Source organism: Centruroides sculpturatus, unplaced genomic scaffold, assembly GCF_000671375.1.
Source record: "Centruroides sculpturatus isolate CEXI.00-Female unplaced genomic scaffold, Cexi_2.0 scaffold265, whole genome shotgun sequence".
NCBI classification, from domain to species: domain Eukaryota; kingdom Metazoa; phylum Arthropoda; class Arachnida; order Scorpiones; family Buthidae; genus Centruroides; species Centruroides sculpturatus.
The window spans coordinates 315,024-336,567 of NW_019384449.1; the positions used below are offsets into that span (position 1 = coordinate 315,024).

At 23.8% G+C, this 21,544-nt stretch overlaps 1 protein-coding gene across 1 annotated transcript in view; it reads right to left on the minus strand.

The window, feature by feature from the left end:
- Positions 1 to 21,544, minus strand: part of LOC111620516 (metalloprotease TIKI1-like) — a 58,799-nt gene that overhangs the window by 14,034 nt on the left and 23,221 nt on the right. The window contains exon 4 of the mRNA XM_023362442.1: positions 175 to 496. Coding sequence (XP_023218210.1) covers positions 175 to 496 — 322 coding nt within the window. The remainder of the gene's footprint in view (positions 1 to 174; positions 497 to 21,544) is intronic.

The window sequence follows — 21,544 nt, forward strand, 5'->3', positions numbered from 1 at the left end:
TTTTAAACTAAATTTTGAGTCGTATAATATTATTTTTTACAATTTTGTCTTCGTAAGAAAGGTTAAAAGTACTATTTTTTTTCTTTTTTAATAGAAAAAAGTATAGGCTATATTAGACACTAAGCCATAATAAATTACTGTTTTTTATATATATATATAACAGTAAATAGTTACCTGCACCAAATGCAAAGAAAAAGGTTTCGTTAGGATGAGCCAAAAGAAGTTGAATGACCCGATCGCCTATCCTCTTGTTTCGCTTGAAGATGAGCTCCTCCCGGAAATAATGGTCGATGTCACGTGCAACATCCTTATCCTCGGATTTCATGGAGCTGTTGGTCAGTTTGGGCAACTGTGTCGTGTCTTGACTAAAAATTACCGAATTTAAGTCTCCACAATTGTAGTGCAGGATTAGATCATCTGTTGTTTGAGAAATGTTGACGTCACTCATTCTTCCATTTTCGTGTCTCTGTAACGTCTGATTAAGAGCAAATAGCACCTGTTGGAAAAGAAAAATGTAATTAAATTTTAGCAAAAACTTTTTAAACTTTTCCTTTAATTTAATCAATTTTGCTAAATATAAAAATTGATTCTGCAATACTTAAAAAATATTTAAAATTTAAATGTTTTATAAAAATTTATAAAGCTATCATGTCGTGTCCTGTTTTATTTTATTTATTTATTTATTTATTTATTTTTATATTCTTCATATCTGTCATATGGGTATTTTTTCCCTTTTCTCCTATTGATTTTTTGTAAAGTTATTTCATCTCCTACTTGACCCCAATTTTGTTTTATATTTTTGTCCCTGCTTACATTGACTTTAATATTTATTATTTTTAATGTAAAAACAGATCAAAACACATAAACAAGGTCCCTTCACCATTCACAAAAATATATCTATTTAATAAAAGATTATATTGAATGCCAATTTTGTCTTACATTAAAAATTTAATAAACAAATAAATATTATTAGAAATAAATTAAAATTATTCACATTTAAATTATTGTAAATTTATAAGAACTGAAAATTTCTTTAAAATATAAATTTATTGTAAAATTTTAATATAAAGTCATAAATTCTAAATATTCAATAATAACTTTACTTAACTTTATTTATTAAGTCATAAATATTAATAAATTTTAAATAAATTATTAATTTTTTTTAATATTTTGCAATATTTATCGCAAAATATAGTACTAAATATATTTATAAATTTATTTTATAATATATTTTTAAAAGTAATATTACAAAAACTAAGAAAACTCAAGTGAAAAGTAAATTCAAGTATGTATATTCAAGGATATATATTCAAGGATTTGCTTGAATTATATTTACAAAATTAATAAATTCGATTAAATGTAATGAAATTTTAGACTTTTAATAATATTATTCATACATAAAAATAAAATTAATCACGATAATGCTTATCTCATTTAAATACTTCTAACTTTATGGTACAGGAAGTGTAATATGATACATATGTAGCATATGATGTTACAGAAATATTTTCAATTACTTTTTTTTCCTAATTAAAAATGTATCTTTTATACGTTTATTTTTATAAAATATATAGCCTATATACTTTTTAAATGAAAAATTCAGTAAAAATTAATTGATTTATTTATTTTTAATCTAAAATTGTAGAACCAGCGTTACTACTGTGTTAAATTAAATACAAAAGTAATTGAATATAAATAATTTGATGAGAAATTTATTTAAAAAATTAAGTCAAAATATACGTCATAGAATCATTATATTTGTGTAAGAATAAATGAATAAATAAATATAAAATAAATTGTAATTTATGAAAGAGATGAAGAATTGAAAATTAATAAATCTAAATTAAAAAAATATTTCTTTCTATATTAAAGAAATATCATAAAATACGATTAATTTAACATATAAATATTTAATTTCTTTAAAAGTTCACCTGAAATTTTATAAAGTTTATCATTAAAAAAAAATTAAATATTTCGATAATTTAATAAGATTATTCATTAAATAACATTTGTACTTTAATTAGTATAAATTCGATGTTAATTAAATAAAATATTTAATTAACTTTTTTATATAAAAATTAATATATATTAATTTAAATTCCTTAATTTATCATCTCTTGCAATTCTGCGAGTAATTAAAATTAAGCATAAAAAATTCACTGTATATATATATATATTTCCTCAAAAGATATTCCGAAATATTTTATGGTTACATATTTAATTTAATTTTACAAACAACTCAATACCTTATGGGCTATTATTGCAAATTGAATTTTATCATAAATGACTTACATATTGTCTAATCAAAAATTCCAAATGGTAAGAAAAGAAAGTAGAATTGTTTGAAAAATAAAATTAATAATAAAGAGGGGTGGAAAATATATATAGTTTACTCTGTTCGCAAGTTAAAAGATGCAAATATATTACATCAAATTTTGCTTACAAATTTTCAACATAAATCTATTCAATGATCTATCTGCTTTAATATTTGCAATTCCGCATTTCTAGTTTCTTTTTCTTTCACTTTTCACATCTAGTCTTTAATTTACGAGTTCGATTCTGGCGCAGATGTTCTCGATAGTCTCTTTAACATAAATTGTACATCCGAACTTATACCCCAATGAGTAGGAATTTCTTCTTGTACACGAGGGATTTTTTTTCCTCCTTCTTTTAAAAAAATAAATAAGGCGATCACCTATCAAAATCGCGATTATTAGACAAATTATAAACTATTTAATGATTACTGAATCGTTGCCAAAATCTAATCATTGGATAACTTCCAAAATTCTACATGGCTAACAATGAATCAACTCTCTTTATGAAATTTTTACTATATTAAAAATTAAATTTTCATTGTTATAAAACAATGAAAATTTTAATTTTTAAAATATCTCTAGTTCATAATATATTGTTTACTATTGTCTCAACTGAATCATTTCATATTCACTATTGTAATAATGCAAAACAAGACTAGACGAAGAAAAGGAACAGAATAAAGTTATTTTCTTTAATATTTTATACCATCCGGATAAAAGCAAACGGCTAAGAGTCAGTAAAGTAGGACAAGCTTAAGCATAAATAACTTTTTTCAGTCAATAGGGCCACGTAAATCATTGGGTAAGAGTGCAAAAGTGGCAGAAGCAGTGTTGCTAACAAAATAACTAATAAATTATTCTTCAGTACAGAGCAGAAATCATATCTTAGTGGTAATAATGATGATAATTTTAGAATAGAATAAATTAAATTTCAAATTTTTAACATTTAAAACTGAATACAGTGTATATATTTTATTGATTACAGTTATAATACATTAACTGTCTCGTGTAACAATAAAAATATTAACAATTTGAAGAGATAAAATAAGCTAAAAAGTATTTTTTAAGTGAAAACTATAAGATTTTTTAAGCTATTTTTTGTAATTTTGTTATAATTTTCTTTACTTTTTATATTTTTTATCATCCAAATGTGACAAAATAGCTTATGCTTTACATTACAATGTTATTAAAAAGGAAAAAACTCTACTTGAATTTGAAAAATAATGATAAGATATTGAACCAACGAATATTTTGAATGCCTCTGATTAAAATATCAGATAAAATGTATATCATTAGATTCTTCTCGAGATCCGAAGTAGACATCTTACAAAATTTTTCAAAAATATTTTAATATCTCAAGCAAGAGTAGCCAATATTTAAAGTCAAATAGAAGTTTTATGAATTTGGAAATCCTAAGTTAAAAAATCTCTATTTTTATATCTAAAAATTTGCATCTCGTCAGATAATAGTATAAAATTTTATACTGAACGATTTAGTTTTAACATTTTTTTGAGTAAAGAGACATTTTGTTTATTGAACAAATTATATTTTTCATGTATTCATTATATATTTATGTATTTATATAAATCTTTATATACAGTAAGTCAAAGTTCGTGTTAATAAAAATAAGCTTTAAACTATAACAGTAATTTTTTATATATTAAAATTCATATTTTGTTCTTACATTCTAGTAAATTTCAAGATAAGATTTAATAACTAAATATAAGAATATCATCAGCTTAATATAAGTAAAAGATAATTGCATATTTAGATGAATGTGATAAAGATTTTCGTGTGGAAAAAAATCTATAAATGTTACCAGAGTGAAAGAAACATTACAATAGATTTAGAAACCGTAATGAAGATTGTAACAATCCTAAACATTAAAATGTACAAGTGAAATCGGTCATTAAAACGAAGTGCTAATAAAAGTAAAGGAAGTTTGAATGTTTTCTCACCATTAACCAAGAAATAAAAAAAAGAAACTAAAATCCCCACGGAAAGAAAATTAACACTTCCTGCACTTATACTTAATCAGATATATTCGCAAGTTAATAGCATTTGGTGTAGAAAATGGAATGTTGTCTCAACAGAAGACGGAATGGAGGAGAAAAAAAAAATAAGGAAGAGATATCCGGAATGAACGTCTCAGTGACAGATACTATAAGTTTCATTAGGTAATGTAGTCTAAAGGAAATTGTGAAAAGAAGGAAGTAGAAAATGGTTCCCTGGTGTACTGTTACAAAGGAAAAAGTCATTAAGAAAGCAAAGCTTAGTTTTGATTTCCGTATTTGAATGGCGATTTTAGTAAAAGTATTTCCTTTTCAAAGTAATTCTATGACATTTTCAAATTTCTAGATTACGAAAAAATATTCAAAGTTCATCAAGTTCTTTCAATACATTCTCTATTTATTCTGGAAATGAAAGTTTTCTATCTACTGTATATTGATTTACATTTATTACAATAGATATGTTTGACAAAGTTTAAAATGGATATTAAAATAAACTTTTCAATTAATTTTAATTATATGCGATTAAAACTGAACTTCGTTTATCGAAAAGTATTATATCAATGGAAGAAATTTTTAAACCAAATTGGTATTTAGAAGCCATAATATTTTATTAGTTCAGGCATTCAGAAAAATTTCGTTTAGGTTTTGCTATTAGAATTTTTTTCGATTTTCGTGGCTATAATTCATGCTATGCTTGACAACTTGGTGTGGATTATAGCCACGCGATCGAAGAGAAACGTAACCCACTATACTCTCCCTCATCACAAATATGACAAGTTGAGAAAGTAGATTATCGTTACAAATTATTATAGTTAAACATTAAATACAGCACCGATGCCAAATTTACTAGTAGATTTATACGTTGTGTCTTCTTCAATCCAAAAACGTTCCGTCTTAATTAAGCTACTACCAAAAAAAAAATCGATGTTATGACTTATATAATGTTAAATTTCTCATTTTAGATGTGCATTTTCTGAAATTATTCCTCTAAAAAAACAAACAAAACCTAATTAAACTTTCATTTCGTACGTTTATAAATGTCAAAATAGCAATTAAATAATTTTCTTTAAAGTCAAATAATTGTTAATAAAGAAAAAAATATATCATAAAGAGCAATTTCCGTAATTAAGAATCGCCGTTGCAACTTAAAATTTATTAAAGAAATAAAAAATAATAATAATAACAATGTTCTGTAAGAAACTAATCACCTTAAAAAATCGCTTAAATAATTAAATGAATTTTTTTCTTTTTTTGTTTTTGTGTAAATAAAAATAAATCTAGAAAATTACACATAAACGTTAATGAATATCTTTTATTTTTTATTCGAAGAAATCAATTAAATTTTCACTCCAGCTTATCTTTACGGTTAAAATTATAAATGAGGAAATATTTCATCTTTATAAGTTTACTTAATAAAAAAAAATTTTCGTGAAGTATATCATCCGCTATTTAAATGGAAATTATTAGATAAATTACCTTTTTTTTTAAAAAAAATTAACAAATGTTCCTTTTATGAAAATTACGAATAAATTAATAAATAGACACCACGCACTTTACCATTATAACTCTCATGATCCAAGAATTATACGAGTATTTATTTTGTTTTTTTAAAAAGACTAATGTAAATTTGTAGATAAATGTGTTATATTTCTCAAGAAAATTATATAAAGACAAATAAAAGAATATAAGTGTAATTTATTAAATTCTTTGGAAGAAATTACAAATGAAGAAGTAAGTAGAAAATGTTTATATGTCATTTGTAATGTTATATATCCGGCTTTAAAGATTTTAAATTAAATGATAATTTACATTTCTTAACAGTGGTTATTTTAAGAAATATATATAAATAAAATGGATTTTCATTTTGTCTATTAATTATCAATCAAACGTCGTGTTAATATTTTCTAATTAATTTTCAAATGTAGGTTTGTGTTTCGAGTATTTTATTTGATAATTCTGTGCAAAATTTGATACGTGGTTACACAATATTAATGAGTACTTCTTTCTTATTCTATGCTTAAAAGATCAAAGAAGCATTGGTTAATTCTGTTTTTCATTCTTGGTACTATCAGATATTAAAAATTCCTTCCGTGGTATCTTATATAAAAACAGCATAAAAATACCCTTAAAGCGAATATTTATCTACAATCAAATTATAAAAAATATCTGTATTAATTTCATAAACTGTTTTTTTTTCTATTGATGCATGAATTCTGACTTTTCAACCTATTATTATTTTGGATACATGGTTGAAGCATACGGGTAAAGAGAGATAGTATACGGTTTTTCGACAGATAATTATATAAATTATTCAGTTAATATGACTAAAAATCAATTGTATAAAATGTACAATTATTTGTATACTTGGCTGAATCATTACAATGCTTATTTATTGATTTTCTATCACATGTTTATAAATTCTGTGCTTCTTGTGGCAGAGCAAATCACTCTTTACACTTTAATCAATTAATTTTTAAAAAGGTTTTTATTAAATTCTTGTGATAAACATTATCATAAAAGAAAAAAAAGAATTATCAGAATTAACCTATGATAATAATTAGATAAGTTGTAAATGCTTAAAGAATGGCATCTTCATTTATATAAATTAATAATAAGCAATAAAAAATGGAAATAAAATGAAATTGTAAGCGTCATTTTACTTAAAACTCCTATACAAACCAATTAACTTTGCTATTAATACAGAATATAATATAAACGATGATATAAATGAAGCCGAAGATTTGATTTTTAAGTCCAGATGAGCATCTGCAAAAATCTCTGATGTTGATAATGATCTTCATTCAACTGCAGCTGCCACAAATTAGCAACTATTAAAAGAAAAGCCAACCTCAAAAACGCAAAAGGTTAAAGAAGAAAAGGAAGCCATTATTGAAGTAATTAAATTCCAAAAACTTGCTAAAAATTGCACAGATATTAATATTAGCTCATAATCTACAAATCGAATTTTTATTAATGACTTTTTATAATTTTTTTTAAAATTTACTTTAAACTTTCGCTTTTATACGAATACATCGATTTTAATAAAATTCAATTGACGAATAATTTTATTAAATTTTACAAATATATATATAAACAGAATAAACCTCTATCTTAGCATAATTTGTAGAATAAAGTATAATCGGAGCTTCTCAAAGATCACGTGAGGCCCTGATCACTTAGCTTTTTTGAGAGTCCAATATCAATCTTTAGTATCATTTTATACTAAAAATACCCTCTTTGGTATCTTATATGAGGAATCTGCATAAAGAAATGCTTAAATAAGCTTTAAAAGCATGAAAATTTGACAAAAACACAAGAAATTCCTTAATACATGGGCATGGTCGTCCGCAGAAAACTTTCCAGGGCAAAGCGTGGAGACAAATAATTACACCAACAAATTTTTAATTTAATAATTTAATTTTTGGGGGTTTCACAATAACACAAGAAATGCAACAACATTCATATTTTATAACAAATGTTTTTGAGGCTCCGTAATATGAAACCCAGGCCAAGCTATTCTATGTGATAAAGAAGTCTGACTAGGAGCTTTATTAAAGAAGGGCCTTATAAATAAATAAATATATATATATGTATGTGTATGTGTGTGTGTGTGTGTGTGTGTGTNTAAAACTCTAAGATTACTTAACATTAGAAAAAGTAGTTTATATCTGTAAGGTTACTTCTTGTTAAGTTTAATAATTTCTTATTATTTTAAAATATATTAATAATTTTAAATATTTTATTAAGCTATATATATTTTGTTTTCTGTCTTCTTAGAAATTACTAATTAGTTCCAATGAGCTTTTTAAATTAGATTCAGAAATTACCTCTTGAGCTAGAATTTTATAAGGGTAATTTTTGAAAACACATTATATTTTCGTAACTTAATTTATTAATTTTTACAATATACGTGTGTATTTACTACAGTAAACTAAAGATAAACTGAACGGGTATAAATATGTTATATATATTATATTGTTTTGTTAATTTTTTAATTCTTTCCAGATAGGTAGTTAAATTCCCAAATTCCATTATGCACGGCCTTGCATAAATACAATTTGTTCTTATAAAATATAGTCTTAAATTTCTTGCTTAATACTGTAGTGAGTAACTTTCACCTAAAGTTTACCTTTACATTATTTACTCGATTTTATTTGTAAGAAAAAGAAGTTTTACTCAATACTTTACGTCAAGGGAAAGGAGTGAGATCCAAAACTGAATACTAAACAAGTCTATTTTTTTTTTCAATCTTGAGAGAGAAATATTTTCTAGAAGTGATGCAGAGAGTCATTTTGGTGCTTCTGGTAAAGAAAAAACTTTCCTGAATTCCCTCGTCAACATTTATTGCAATGGAATGTGGTATCTGTTTGTTTCACGAATTTCCCATAAAACTAGAGATTTGTTAAATTACTTTCGGCAAAGTTTATCTTTGCAATATTATTCATCCGATTTTATTATGCGTCGATCCGAAACAAAATATTGTTGATTATGTTGATTATTAAGATAATATCAGCAGGACCTGTAATCTTCTGATAAAACGTGACGTGAAATTGAATCGATTAATCGATCGTTAATTCTCTTAATGTGTTTAAGAGATATTTATATGTTATAATTGATTAGGTGTTGTATTTATCAAGTAATTTTTTATAAATTAATATAAAAAAATAACTTTTTTCGAAATGCTTAAAGAAACTTATCTGATAAAAAAGGAAACTTGTCCCAGTTTTCAATACAATAATGTATCATGTTTTAAAGTAATAATTCATTTCAGTATTCTCTTGGCTAAGGATCTATTCCATTTTATAAAATTTACCCAAAAAAAGCTTTTAAAAAATGTTTAAACTCTTTACAAAACTTCTAAAAATATTTTTGAATTATTTAGAATATCCAATAAGAAATTAAACTGGGCATTAAAAATTGAAAGAATAAAAGCAAAACTTAATTTCAAGTTTAACACAGCAAGAACTTATAAACATTTTATTTACACTTAAAAATAATCTAATACTATAAATACTATTTTATTTATTCTATAGAAAGGTTTTGCCACTTTGATCCTTCAGGGAAAAGATAAAAAAGAATGAAACAATTTCAAAAATGGAGAAACCAATTTAAGTATCTAAAGTAGAAACGGACTAACTTAATTTCTGTATATTTTATGATGTATCTATACACTTTTTAATATTAAATAACATTTCTTCTTTAAATGCACAATTAATATAAATGAAGTGAAATCCTCCCAAACTATCTACAGTAATTTTTATAAAGAGAAATGATAAATTTAAACCTTGTTTTTCGTTATCTCTTAATTATCTGTAAAATAGTAATAATGCTATCCAGTATATATATATATATATATTCGAATCTTACCGCTGAGGAACTTCAATTTGTTATTCTCTAAATAAAATCATTGGCTGTGAAAATATATAAAGTCTCCAATGCTAATACCTGAAGGTTCTATCTTCTACCAAAAAAAGGTTTAACCTTAAAAACCCCGCTTGGAGGATTAAAGGATCTTTCCCAGTTCGGAAATCTCCCTGAAGTGTGATACCTTGAAGATCAATGTTTCCTTTAGTGGTATCCATCTCTAAAGAAAAACATTGGCTCTTTCAAGGATCATATTCTCATTCATCTTCAGAATCCAACTCATAAATAGTTGGAAACTGAAAACAAAAATTCTTACTCGTATTTTAAGAAATTCTTTTAAAATTAATCTAGGATATATTTAATGCACAAGTTTTAAAAAAATGTATAATCGAACAAAAAGTTATTTTAAAATATCTCTAGTTCATAATATATTGTTTACTATTGTCTCAACTGAATCATTTCATATTCACTATTGTAATAATGCAAAACAAGACTAGACGAAGAAAAGGAACAGAATAAAGTTATTTTCTTTAATATTTTATACCATCCGGATAAAAGCAAACGGCTAAGAGTCAGTAAAGTAGGACAAGCTTAAGCATAAATAACTTTTTTCAGTCAATAGGGCCACGTAAATCATTGGGTAAGAGTGCAAAAGTGGCAGAAGCAGTGTTGCTAACAAAATAACTAATAAATTATTCTTCAGTACAGAGCAGAAATCATATCTTAGTGGTAATAATGATGATAATTTTAGAATAGAATAAATTAAATTTCAAATTTTTAACATTTAAAACTGAATACAGTGTATATATTTTATTGATTACAGTTATAATACATTAACTGTCTCGTGTAACAATAAAAATATTAACAATTTGAAGAGATAAAATAAGCTAAAAAGTATTTTTTAAGTGAAAACTATAAGATTTTTTAAGCTATTTTTTGTAATTTTGTTATAATTTTCTTTACTTTTTATATTTTTTATCATCCAAATGTGACAAAATAGCTTATGCTTTACATTACAATGTTATTAAAAAGGAAAAAACTCTACTTGAATTTGAAAAATAATGATAAGATATTGAACCAACGAATATTTTGAATGCCTCTGATTAAAATATCAGATAAAATGTATATCATTAGATTCTTCTCGAGATCCGAAGTAGACATCTTACAAAATTTTTCAAAAATATTTTAATATCTCAAGCAAGAGTAGCCAATATTTAAAGTCAAATAGAAGTTTTATGAATTTGGAAATCCTAAGTTAAAAAATCTCTATTTTTATATCTAAAAATTTGCATCTCGTCAGATAATAGTATAAAATTTTATACTGAACGATTTAGTTTTAACATTTTTTTGAGTAAAGAGACATTTTGTTTATTGAACAAATTATATTTTTCATGTATTCATTATATATTTATGTATTTATATAAATCTTTATATACAGTAAGTCAAAGTTCGTGTTAATAAAAATAAGCTTTAAACTATAACAGTAATTTTTTATACATTAAAATTCATATTTTGTTCTTACATTCTAGTAAATTTCAAGATAAGATTTAATAACTAAATATAAGAATATCATCAGCTTAATATAAGTAAAAGATAATTGCATATTTAGATGAATGTGATAAAGATTTTCGTGTGGAAAAAAATCTATAAATGTTACCAGAGTGAAAGAAACATTACAATAGATTTAGAAACCGTAATGAAGATTGTAACAATCCTAAACATTAAAATGTACAAGTGAAATCGGTCATTAAAACGAAGTGCTAATAAAAGTAAAGGAAGTTTGAATGTTTTCTCACCATTAACCAAGAAATAAAAAAAAGAAACTAAAATCCCCACGGAAAGAAAATTAACACTTCCTGCACTTATACTTAATCAGATATATTCGCAANTATCATAAGAATTTAAATATAAATTTTATTTTTACACTTTATCTTACAACCATTTATTGTTTAAAGAATAGTTTGCGTGTTTTAGATAGCGAACAATTTGGTTTAAAACATCAGTTACTCAATTTATCTTCCTGATGTATCATTTTCTACTTCTTTTACTCTTATCTGTCTTCACTCGAAAAGATAAATGCTATCTAACAATTAATTGAGAAAATAAAAGTTAATGTTAAAGTATACCCTAACTTTATTTATTCGAATAAAAGAATAAATTAATTTATTTATAAAAGAATATATTTAGAGTTAATACGAACCAAGAGATTTAAAAATAATTTGTTGATAAATATAGATAAAAAGTAAACAGTTTCTTTAATTAGTAAAACAATTCTTTATATATTTTTTTCAATTATTTGTATAAAAAAGGGGGTTCATTAAGTAAACATCAGATGAAATTAATTATCTTTTAGTTGGAAAAAAATGATAAAAGATATACTTCTCTTAAATTAAGACTTCAATAGATTTATTTACAAGAGAAATCTTCAGTGACTTTCTGTTATAGTTTTTTCTTCTTTCTTTTGAAGTTTTTTCCTTTTTTCTTCTTATATAAATGTGGGTATTTGCATATTATGAAAAGTCGTTAATAACTTGTAGAATTAATTAAGTGAATCAGTATTTTATTAATTAAATATACCTTAACAATAAGTTTTAGATTAAATTCTTTCTTTATTGTATTTTATGTTGTTGTTTGAATAATTTCTTTCTTTTCATAAATTCTTTTTCTTATTCATTAAAGTTTCAAAATTGAATTCAAGTAGTTGTTCCTGTTTTGATCTCTAATTTTTATGTTATTTTTTACGTTTTTGTTTTAACACTTTGAATTTTTTACGTTAAATAATATTACAACTCTTCATTTGTAACATTTTAACTCAAAGTTTCCATTTTTAAAACATTTAATTTTTAAAATAATGAAAAATTTAAGTTACATTCTCGATATTTTCAGTTAAAATCATCAAAAAATTCGGATAAAAAACATTTACATTATTGAAAATAAACTATAGATTATTTTGAGACTATTCCTATAAATTTATATACAGTATAAAGAAAAACTTTTTTAGGAAAATGGACAGAAATAATATTAAAAAACGAAATAAGAGACATCAAGAAGATCGAATAGGGAATCATCTGTATATTTAACCAAATATTTGCAATAATTTTCTTATAAATTTACTGTTATTCGAAACTTTTATGATCTTTTCTTGAATGGAATTACGAAATTTATAACTCTTGTTGAATTATTCAGCTTTATATATTTGCTTCTGTTTTTTCCTGCTAAAACTAAGACAATCACCAAATCGCTTTATATGATTTTATGTCCGTTTTTTACGATTTAATATTTTAAAATTGATAAAAAAAGAGCTTCTAGATACTTTATATATATATATANAGGAACTTCAATTTGTTATTCTCTAAATAAAATCATTGGCTGTGAAAATATATAAAGTCTCCAATGCTAATACCTGAAGGTTCTATCTTCTACCAAAAAAAGGTTTAACCTTAAAAACCCCGCTTGGAGGATTAAAGGATCTTTCCCAGTTCGGAAATCTCCCTGAAGTGTGATACCTTGAAGATCAATGTTTCCTTTAGTGGTATCCATCTCTAAAGAAAAACATTGGCTCTTTCAAGGATCATATTCTCATTCATCTTCAGAATCCAACTCATAAATAGTTGGAAACTGAAAACAAAAATTCTTACTCGTATTTTAAGAAATTCTTTTAAAATTAATCTAGGATATATTTAATGCACAAGTTTTAAAAAAATGTATAATCGAACAAAAAGTTATTTTAAAATATCTCTAAAGTTTCGTATCTCTTTAAAAACCTAGAGATAAAATAAAAAATCTAGTGAAATCTGTTTCTCTGACAGAGAAATTTTGAAAATAATAGTAATAAATTCATATTTTTCAGTTTAAAAAATGTAAAAGAAATTAGTTTTAGTATAAAATCTACTCCCAAATTTCTTTTCATTTGTATAAAATATTGCTGAATGCTCACTTTAAAGTGTAGATCAGCAAGAAAAGTCTTAAGGATAGTTTTCAAATAAAAAAAGGGAAAGAATAATAAAATTGAACACGTTCGTAAACCGTAAGAAGCCATTGAGCAAAGTAATTAAGTTGTTCGGTTTATTGTAAAAGTTTTTAAAATATAAATTTCTTTTAAAACAGATAAAATATAAGCTCTTTCTTTAAAATATACATATAAAAAAATTCTAATGAAGAGAAAGTTTTATATTGCTAGAGAGAAGAAAATAAAATAAAAATTTTACTACTTTCTTCAGATAATGGTTATACTTATCAATTTCTATAATGAAAACTTATAAAAGTAAAATGGAAATGTCATTAACATATCTATTTAAATTGTTTATATCATAAGAATTTAAATATAAATTTTATTTTTACACTTTATCTTACAACCATTTATTGTTTAAAGAATAGTTTGCGTGTTTTAGATAGCGAACAATTTGGTTTAAAACATCAGTTACTCAATTTATCTTCCTGATGTATCATTTTCTACTTCTTTTACTCTTATCTGTCTTCACTCGAAAAGATAAATGCTATCTAACAATTAATTGAGAAAATAAAAGTTAATGTTAAAGTATACCCTAACTTTATTTATTCGAATAAAAGAATAAATTAATTTATTTATAAAAGAATATATTTAGAGTTAATACGAACCAAGAGATTTAAAAATAATTTGTTGATAAATATAGATAAAAAGTAAACAGTTTCTTTAATTAGTAAAACAATTCTTTATATATTTTTTTCAATTATTTGTATAAAAAAGGGGGTTCATTAAGTAAACATCAGATGAAATTAATTATCTTTTAGTTGGAAAAAAATGATAAAAGATATACTTCTCTTAAATTAAGACTTCAATAGATTTATTTACAAGAGAAATCTTCAGTGACTTTCTGTTATAGTTTTTTCTTCTTTCTTTTGAAGTTTTTTCCTTTTTTCTTCTTATATAAATGTGGGTATTTGCATATTATGAAAAGTCGTTAATAACTTGTAGAATTAATTAAGTGAATCAGTATTTTATTAATTAAATATACCTTAACAATAAGTTTTAGATTAAATTCTTTCTTTATTGTATTTTATGTTGTTGTTTGAATAATTTCTTTCTTTTCATAAATTCTTTTTCTTATTCATTAAAGTTTCAAAATTGAATTCAAGTAGTTGTTCCTGTTTTGATCTCTAATTTTTATGTTATTTTTTACGTTTTTGTTTTAACACTTTGAATTTTTTACGTTAAATAATATTACAACTCTTCATTTGTAACATTTTAACTCAAAGTTTCCATTTTTAAAACATTTAATTTTTAAAATAATGAAAAATTTAAGTTACATTCTCGATATTTTCAGTTAAAATCATCAAAAAATTCGGATAAAAATATGAAGAATCTTAAAAAAATTGATTTTATAATAATTTAGAAAGTCTACGTTATTTAGAATTTATATTACTTTAATATTAAATGTGATTTATTTAATAATTTATTTACTTTTTTACCTTCCTTTTTCATTAGAAGAATTTCTTCTTATTGATGTTATTCTAAATAAAATTTATTTTTAAAAATTCGAATTTTATCGAAGTGCTAAAAATATTTTAAAGCATCCATTAAATAATCAATATTCGAAAGCGTATACAGTATATTGACACGTTAAATTTATTCAAATACAGGTTATTCTTTTATGAGAAAAATCTTTCCTTTTATTTACAATACACATTATAAATAGATACAACACTCTTCATATTTAAATATGTTACCGTACTGATGTTTCTGCTTTGTGAATATATCGAAATCTATTGAAAATTTCGATATATTACTAGAGAAATAAATATGCGAAATTTTTTAAAATAGAAATTCTATAAATCTTTAAAGAAAAAAAAATCAAAAAGTCAAGAACTAAGAGAGAAATGTATATAAAAAATTACTACAAAACAAGCAAAAATCCATCTTGCAATATCGCAAACATTCATCTTACTCAATAAAATCCACACTTGAAATGAAAGACGATGTGAAAGTTGCAGCAACACTAAAAATAAGAATCATTTGTAAAAAGACAGAAGCAAAAACCTCCTTTGATCACTTTAGTAGACATTCGGAAACAGGATTGATAAATGATACTCAGAATTATCCAGAGAAGGTATCCTAATCAGGAGAGATTTTTCTAAGAAAATTGCCTCACTCTATACAATCCCACCTAAGGGACTATATATATATTTAAGGCCAAGACTATCTAATGTTTTAAAAGATTTTTTTTAAATCGATATTTTATATACAAAAAAAAAACAATTTTCTATGTTAGAAAATAGTTAAGAATATATATAAGATTAGTTAAACCCAATTTTGTCGATTTCCTTTTAATTCTATTTATTTTTTATAAACAAAATAAAAAGATTTATACAAAAATTCGGGTATTATGGTATTTTTATCACGTACTGTTTACTTTCTAGGAGAAAATTTCCTGTTTTTTTTATTTCTCTTAGGATAAAAAAAATACCTGTTAAAGGAAATCAAATTCATTCTAGCTCTTAATAAACAAATTTGAAATTTAATGAGATAAGATTTAATTGTTTAAAATTTCTTAAGAGAATTTATTAAAATCATTATTTTTTGTTTTTTTATATCAATTCGAATTTAATACTAAAAATGATCTCATTGAGAATTTTTATAAAAACAAATTACACCATTTGATTCAAATTTCGCTGAGATTTTATTTGAGTCAAATTTTTATGTTTAGTAATGATTTTCAGATTGGAGTAGTTTCAAATTTTGCTGAGGTTTCATTTATCAGAAATCATCAACTCCATCTTCTTTTCAAAAATTTAATCAGATTTCACTAGGCAAAATTTCCAAGCGATTTTGAAAATAGTTTCAACACATCAGTTTGATTGGAAACACTTTCAATCTTTCTAATTTTCATTTGTTTTTTCTCCATCATACAAAATGTCAATTTATTGTTCTTGGTTTAACTATACGCAACTGTTGCATTAAGAAAAAATTATACAGAACACGTTTCCGTTTCTTCTCTCTAATACTAAATTGCAAAATCTATTTCAATTTACTTTTTTTTTTAAATATAGATTTTATAAAATTATCCAAGGCTTTTTTCCCCCTTAACTTTTAAAGAATTTTAGTTTTTTAAATAAATTAATTATTGATTTTAATACATAATCAATATTCCTCTACTCAAAACTGCTTCAATCGAATATCCAAATTCTCTCGAATGTCTGAAGTGATATATTTAATATTCAATGGATCAATTTTGGTTTTGCAGATACCAACCGAGTATAAAACTAATCGATCATAACTTTCTCTTTGCTTCTACTTATCATTTTTAACTTAGAAAAGATAATAAAACTTTGATGCTTGTATAGAAAAATCTATATATACATATTTCTAAAGCTTTGTTGAATACGTGTTCTAGATTGTTAAATATTATAACCATAAACTTTATCATCTGATTGTAAATATTTATTCTTTAAAGAAATTTGAAGAAAAATCGCAATCTTAAAAATAATGTAATTTCCCTTAAGTACAGTCGAAGATGGAATATAAATGAAAATAAAGAGGTCAATGTTAACGCAACATTTGGTTATTTAAAGAACAAGCCGAGTCGATAGAGCACAATGGTGAAAGGACAAGAATGGGAATGTTTTCAGTATTTGATATATGTGACAGTCAGTATGTCAGACGCATTCTGGAAACTTTCCAAACATATCCTATTCTCCATAGGCAGTCACAAACATATACGAAGAACAGCAGCTATGCAGATACTTCACCAGTTATGAAAATATGCCCGGTTTTAATCGATAGAAACCTTTCTTTTGAAAGTTTAATAACTTGAATTTTTACATTCTTTTCGAAACTTTTTTATGGTTAAAATAATCTTTACTATAGATTGCCCGTCATATACATCTTTTTGAAATATTAAGAATATAAAATTTGAACTTTCTATGTATTCTACATTCTTTTTTTATTTTTAATTCTCTCTGAAATAAAACAAGTGACTGGTTCATTTATGAGAAATATTTAAGATTGAACTCTACTTCTCTGAATTTAGAATTTTAAACTACAGTAGTATATAAATAAAATATATTGATTAAATAATGAAATAAAATTTCCTTCCTTCAAGCACAAATCTTATCTTTAAGTTTTTAAAATAAATCAATTATTATATTAATTTTTAAATGAATTAAAACATTGTTACGTAAAAAATTTTTTAATTTATAAGTTGAAATATTTTGTAAACACATTTAGCAAGATAATTAATTAATATTTATTTACCTACTTTTTCATATTTATTTCATTAACCTAATTTCATAATATTATTCATTCGAAACACTAAGTTTATATCCTGATAAATAAAATATTTTATTTTTATTATTACTTCTTTTCTCTTTTAATAAATAATAAATAAAGATTCCATAATTATTCATCAACGTTGTATACGTATATACTGTATGTATATATATATATATATACAACGTTGACGAATAATTATAGTATTTTATATATATANATCTTTGCAATATTATTCATCCGATTTTATTATGCGTCGATCTCTCAACACAATTTTCTCTTATTTATATATCTTTCTTTAAATCCTATTTAACGAAGCGGCCAAGAATTTCTGATCATATTTAAAACAAAACTGGGATAAATGTTTCACTTTAACATAAGTACACTCTTAACAGGAGAACAATTTGCATTTGATTGTTGTAAAAAAGATAAAATTTATCCACATTTTCTCATTCAGGACACACGCCTTGAACTGTTAGTAATTTTTTTTAAATACATCTCCACATTTTATATTCATATATGCAACTTGGATAGATGATGCCGCTGGAATTTCTTTTTTATTTTTTAATATTTATTTTCATTTTTACCAAAAAACATCTTACCGAGGTCAGTGATAAGTAAAAAAAGAAAATGAGCAGCCTTATTTTTAATGATTTTAGAGTGAATGCTTCTTATCTATGTAACTATAAGCATCATACGAAAAAGAAAACCTATCATTGAAATGAGTTAGAACATCAATCAAAATCTTTCCACCATTTTGTCTCTTAAGATAGTAAAAGCTATAATTTACCACAATTATTTTCGAGTGTGTCATTCTCTAAATATTCAACTTCTTAATAACTCATTGGTTTAGAAATAGAAGAGGAATTATTTTAATATTTATAACATTGTAAAATTATTAAAATTCATCCAGTGGTGAAGAAAGAAGTTCTGAAATTGGATCTGAAAAAATTGACGAATGTATATTACATTAATTCCAGTATTTTTAGAGATCGTTCAGAAAAGAATTGGGTGATGAAGAAAATCCATCTTTCGAAAATTGAAAAACTAAAAATAATAAGGAGAAAAAATGGGATGAAAAATGAACTTTCAACTATAGTGCGAGCCAAATAACATTGCGTGGTTATAGGAAATATGTATTTTTTTTTTTTTTTGGTGTAATAAAAAATTGATAATGTAGAAAAAGTAAGCAAAAATCTATGTGCGTAACATAAAATAATTCAGGATTTAAATTAATTTAAATAGCAAATAAGTGAAGAATCTGATGCAATTTTTCTCGTAGATTTATTGCATGGTAAAATAATGTCGATCTCGATTATTCATTTCACCATGTTTTAAATGAATTATTATCAGGCAAATACGTCATAGTCATAACAACTTTATGAAAAATTAACCCTTTACCATTAAAAATTTCCAATTTTTGTTTTTTAATTAAGATAAATATAACTTACACAAGCAATTTAAGTAAAATATTTAAATATTGAGTACTGTCGTAAATGTTGAAGATCTATTTAGAGAATGTTATAATTTTTTTAAAAATATATATTTTCAGTAAAGTCAGAAAATGCGTGACGAAAAAAAGTTATTGAAATTCTGATATTCTACTCGTAGCTTTCGCTTAAGGAAGAAGATTGAACTTTAGTTTATAAGAAAACAAAAATTTTACAATTCCATATCAAGGATAAGCTTCAGTTGAAATAAGAAATTGACTCATCTGGGGACTTTTCTGAAAGGAAATTTCTAAAGATTCAAATCTTCAGTTTCAAAACTGAAATTTTCTCTAAGAAAATCAAAATGTATTGAATATATTTCAAAACTTTCCATTTACTTTTTATAATATTCTATTATAAAGTAATAATAAATAAATCCATTAAAATCTCGTAGGAAAGTTGAATCAACATACGATCAATACTATTGCAACTACTTCTGAAGAGTATTTTTTATTTTGTAAAACTCTAAGATTACTTAACATTAGAAAAAGTAGTTTATATCTGTAAGGTTACTTCTTGTTAAGTTTAATAATTTCTTATTATTTTAAAATATATTAATAATTTTAAATATTTTATTAAGCTATATATATTTTGTTTTCTGTCTTCTTAGAAATTACTAATTAGTTCCTATGAGCTTTTTAAATTAGATTCAGAAATTACCTCTTGAGCTAGAATTTTATAAGGGTAATTTTTGAAAACACATTATATTTTCGTAACTTAATTTATTAATTTTTACAATATACGTGTGTATTTACTACAGTAAACTAAAGATAAACTGAACGGGTATAAATATGTTATATATATTATATTGTTTTGTTAATTTTTTAATTCTTTCCAGATAGGTAGTTAAATTCCCAAATTCCATTATGCACGGCCTTGCATAAATACAATTTGTTCTTATAAAATATAGTCTTAAATTTCTTGCTTAATACTGTAGTGAGTAACTTTCACCTAAAGTTTACCTTTACATTATTTACTCGATTTTATTTGTAAGAAAAAGAAGTTTTACTCAATACTTTACGTCAAGGGAAAGGAGTGAGATCCAAAACTGAATACTAAACAAGTCTATTTTTTTTTTTCAATCTTGAGAGAGAAATATTTTCTAGAAGTGATGCAGAGAGTCATTTTGGTGCTTCTGGTAAAGAAAAAACTTTCCTGAATTCCCTCGTCAACATTTATTGCAATGGAATGTGGTATCTGTTTATTTTTTCTCGTATCTAGTGTTTCACGAATTTCCCATAAAACTAGAGATTTGTTAAATTACTTTCGGCAAAGTTTATCTTTGCAATATTATTCATCCGATTTTATTATGCGTCGATCCGAAACAAAATATTGTTGATTATGTTGATTATTAAGATAATATCAGCAGGACCTGTAATCTTCTGATAAAACGTGACGTGAAATTGAATCGATTAATCGATCGTTAATTCTCTTAATGTGTTTAAGAGATATTTATATGTTATAATTGATTAGGTGTTGTATTTATCAAGTAATTTTTTATAAATTAATATAAAAAAATAACTTTTTTCGAAATGCTTAAAGAAACTTATCTGATAAAAAAGGAAACTTGTCCCAGTTTTCAATACAATAATGTATCATGTTTTAAAGTAATAATTCATTTCAGTATTCTCTTGGCTAAGGATCTATTCCATTTTATAAAATTTACCCAAAAAAAGCTTTTAAAAAATGTTTAAACTCTTTACAAAACTTCTAAAAATATTTTTGAATTATTTAGAATATCCAATAAGAAATTAAACTGGGCATTAAAAATTGAAAGAATAAAAGCAAAACTTAATTTCAAGTTTAACACAGCAAGAACTTATAAACATTTTATTTACACTTAAAAATAATCTAATACTATAAATACTATTTTATTTATTCTATAGAAAGGTTTTGCCACTTTGATCCTTCAGGGAAAAGATAAAAAAGAATGAAACAATTTCAAAAATGGAGAAACCAATTTAAGTATCTAAAGTAGAAACGGACTAACTTAATTTCTGTATATTTTATGATGTATCTATACACTTTTTAATATTAAATAACATTTCTTCTTTAAATGCACAATTAATATAAATGAAGTGAAATCCTCCCAAACTATCTACAGTAATTTTTATAAAG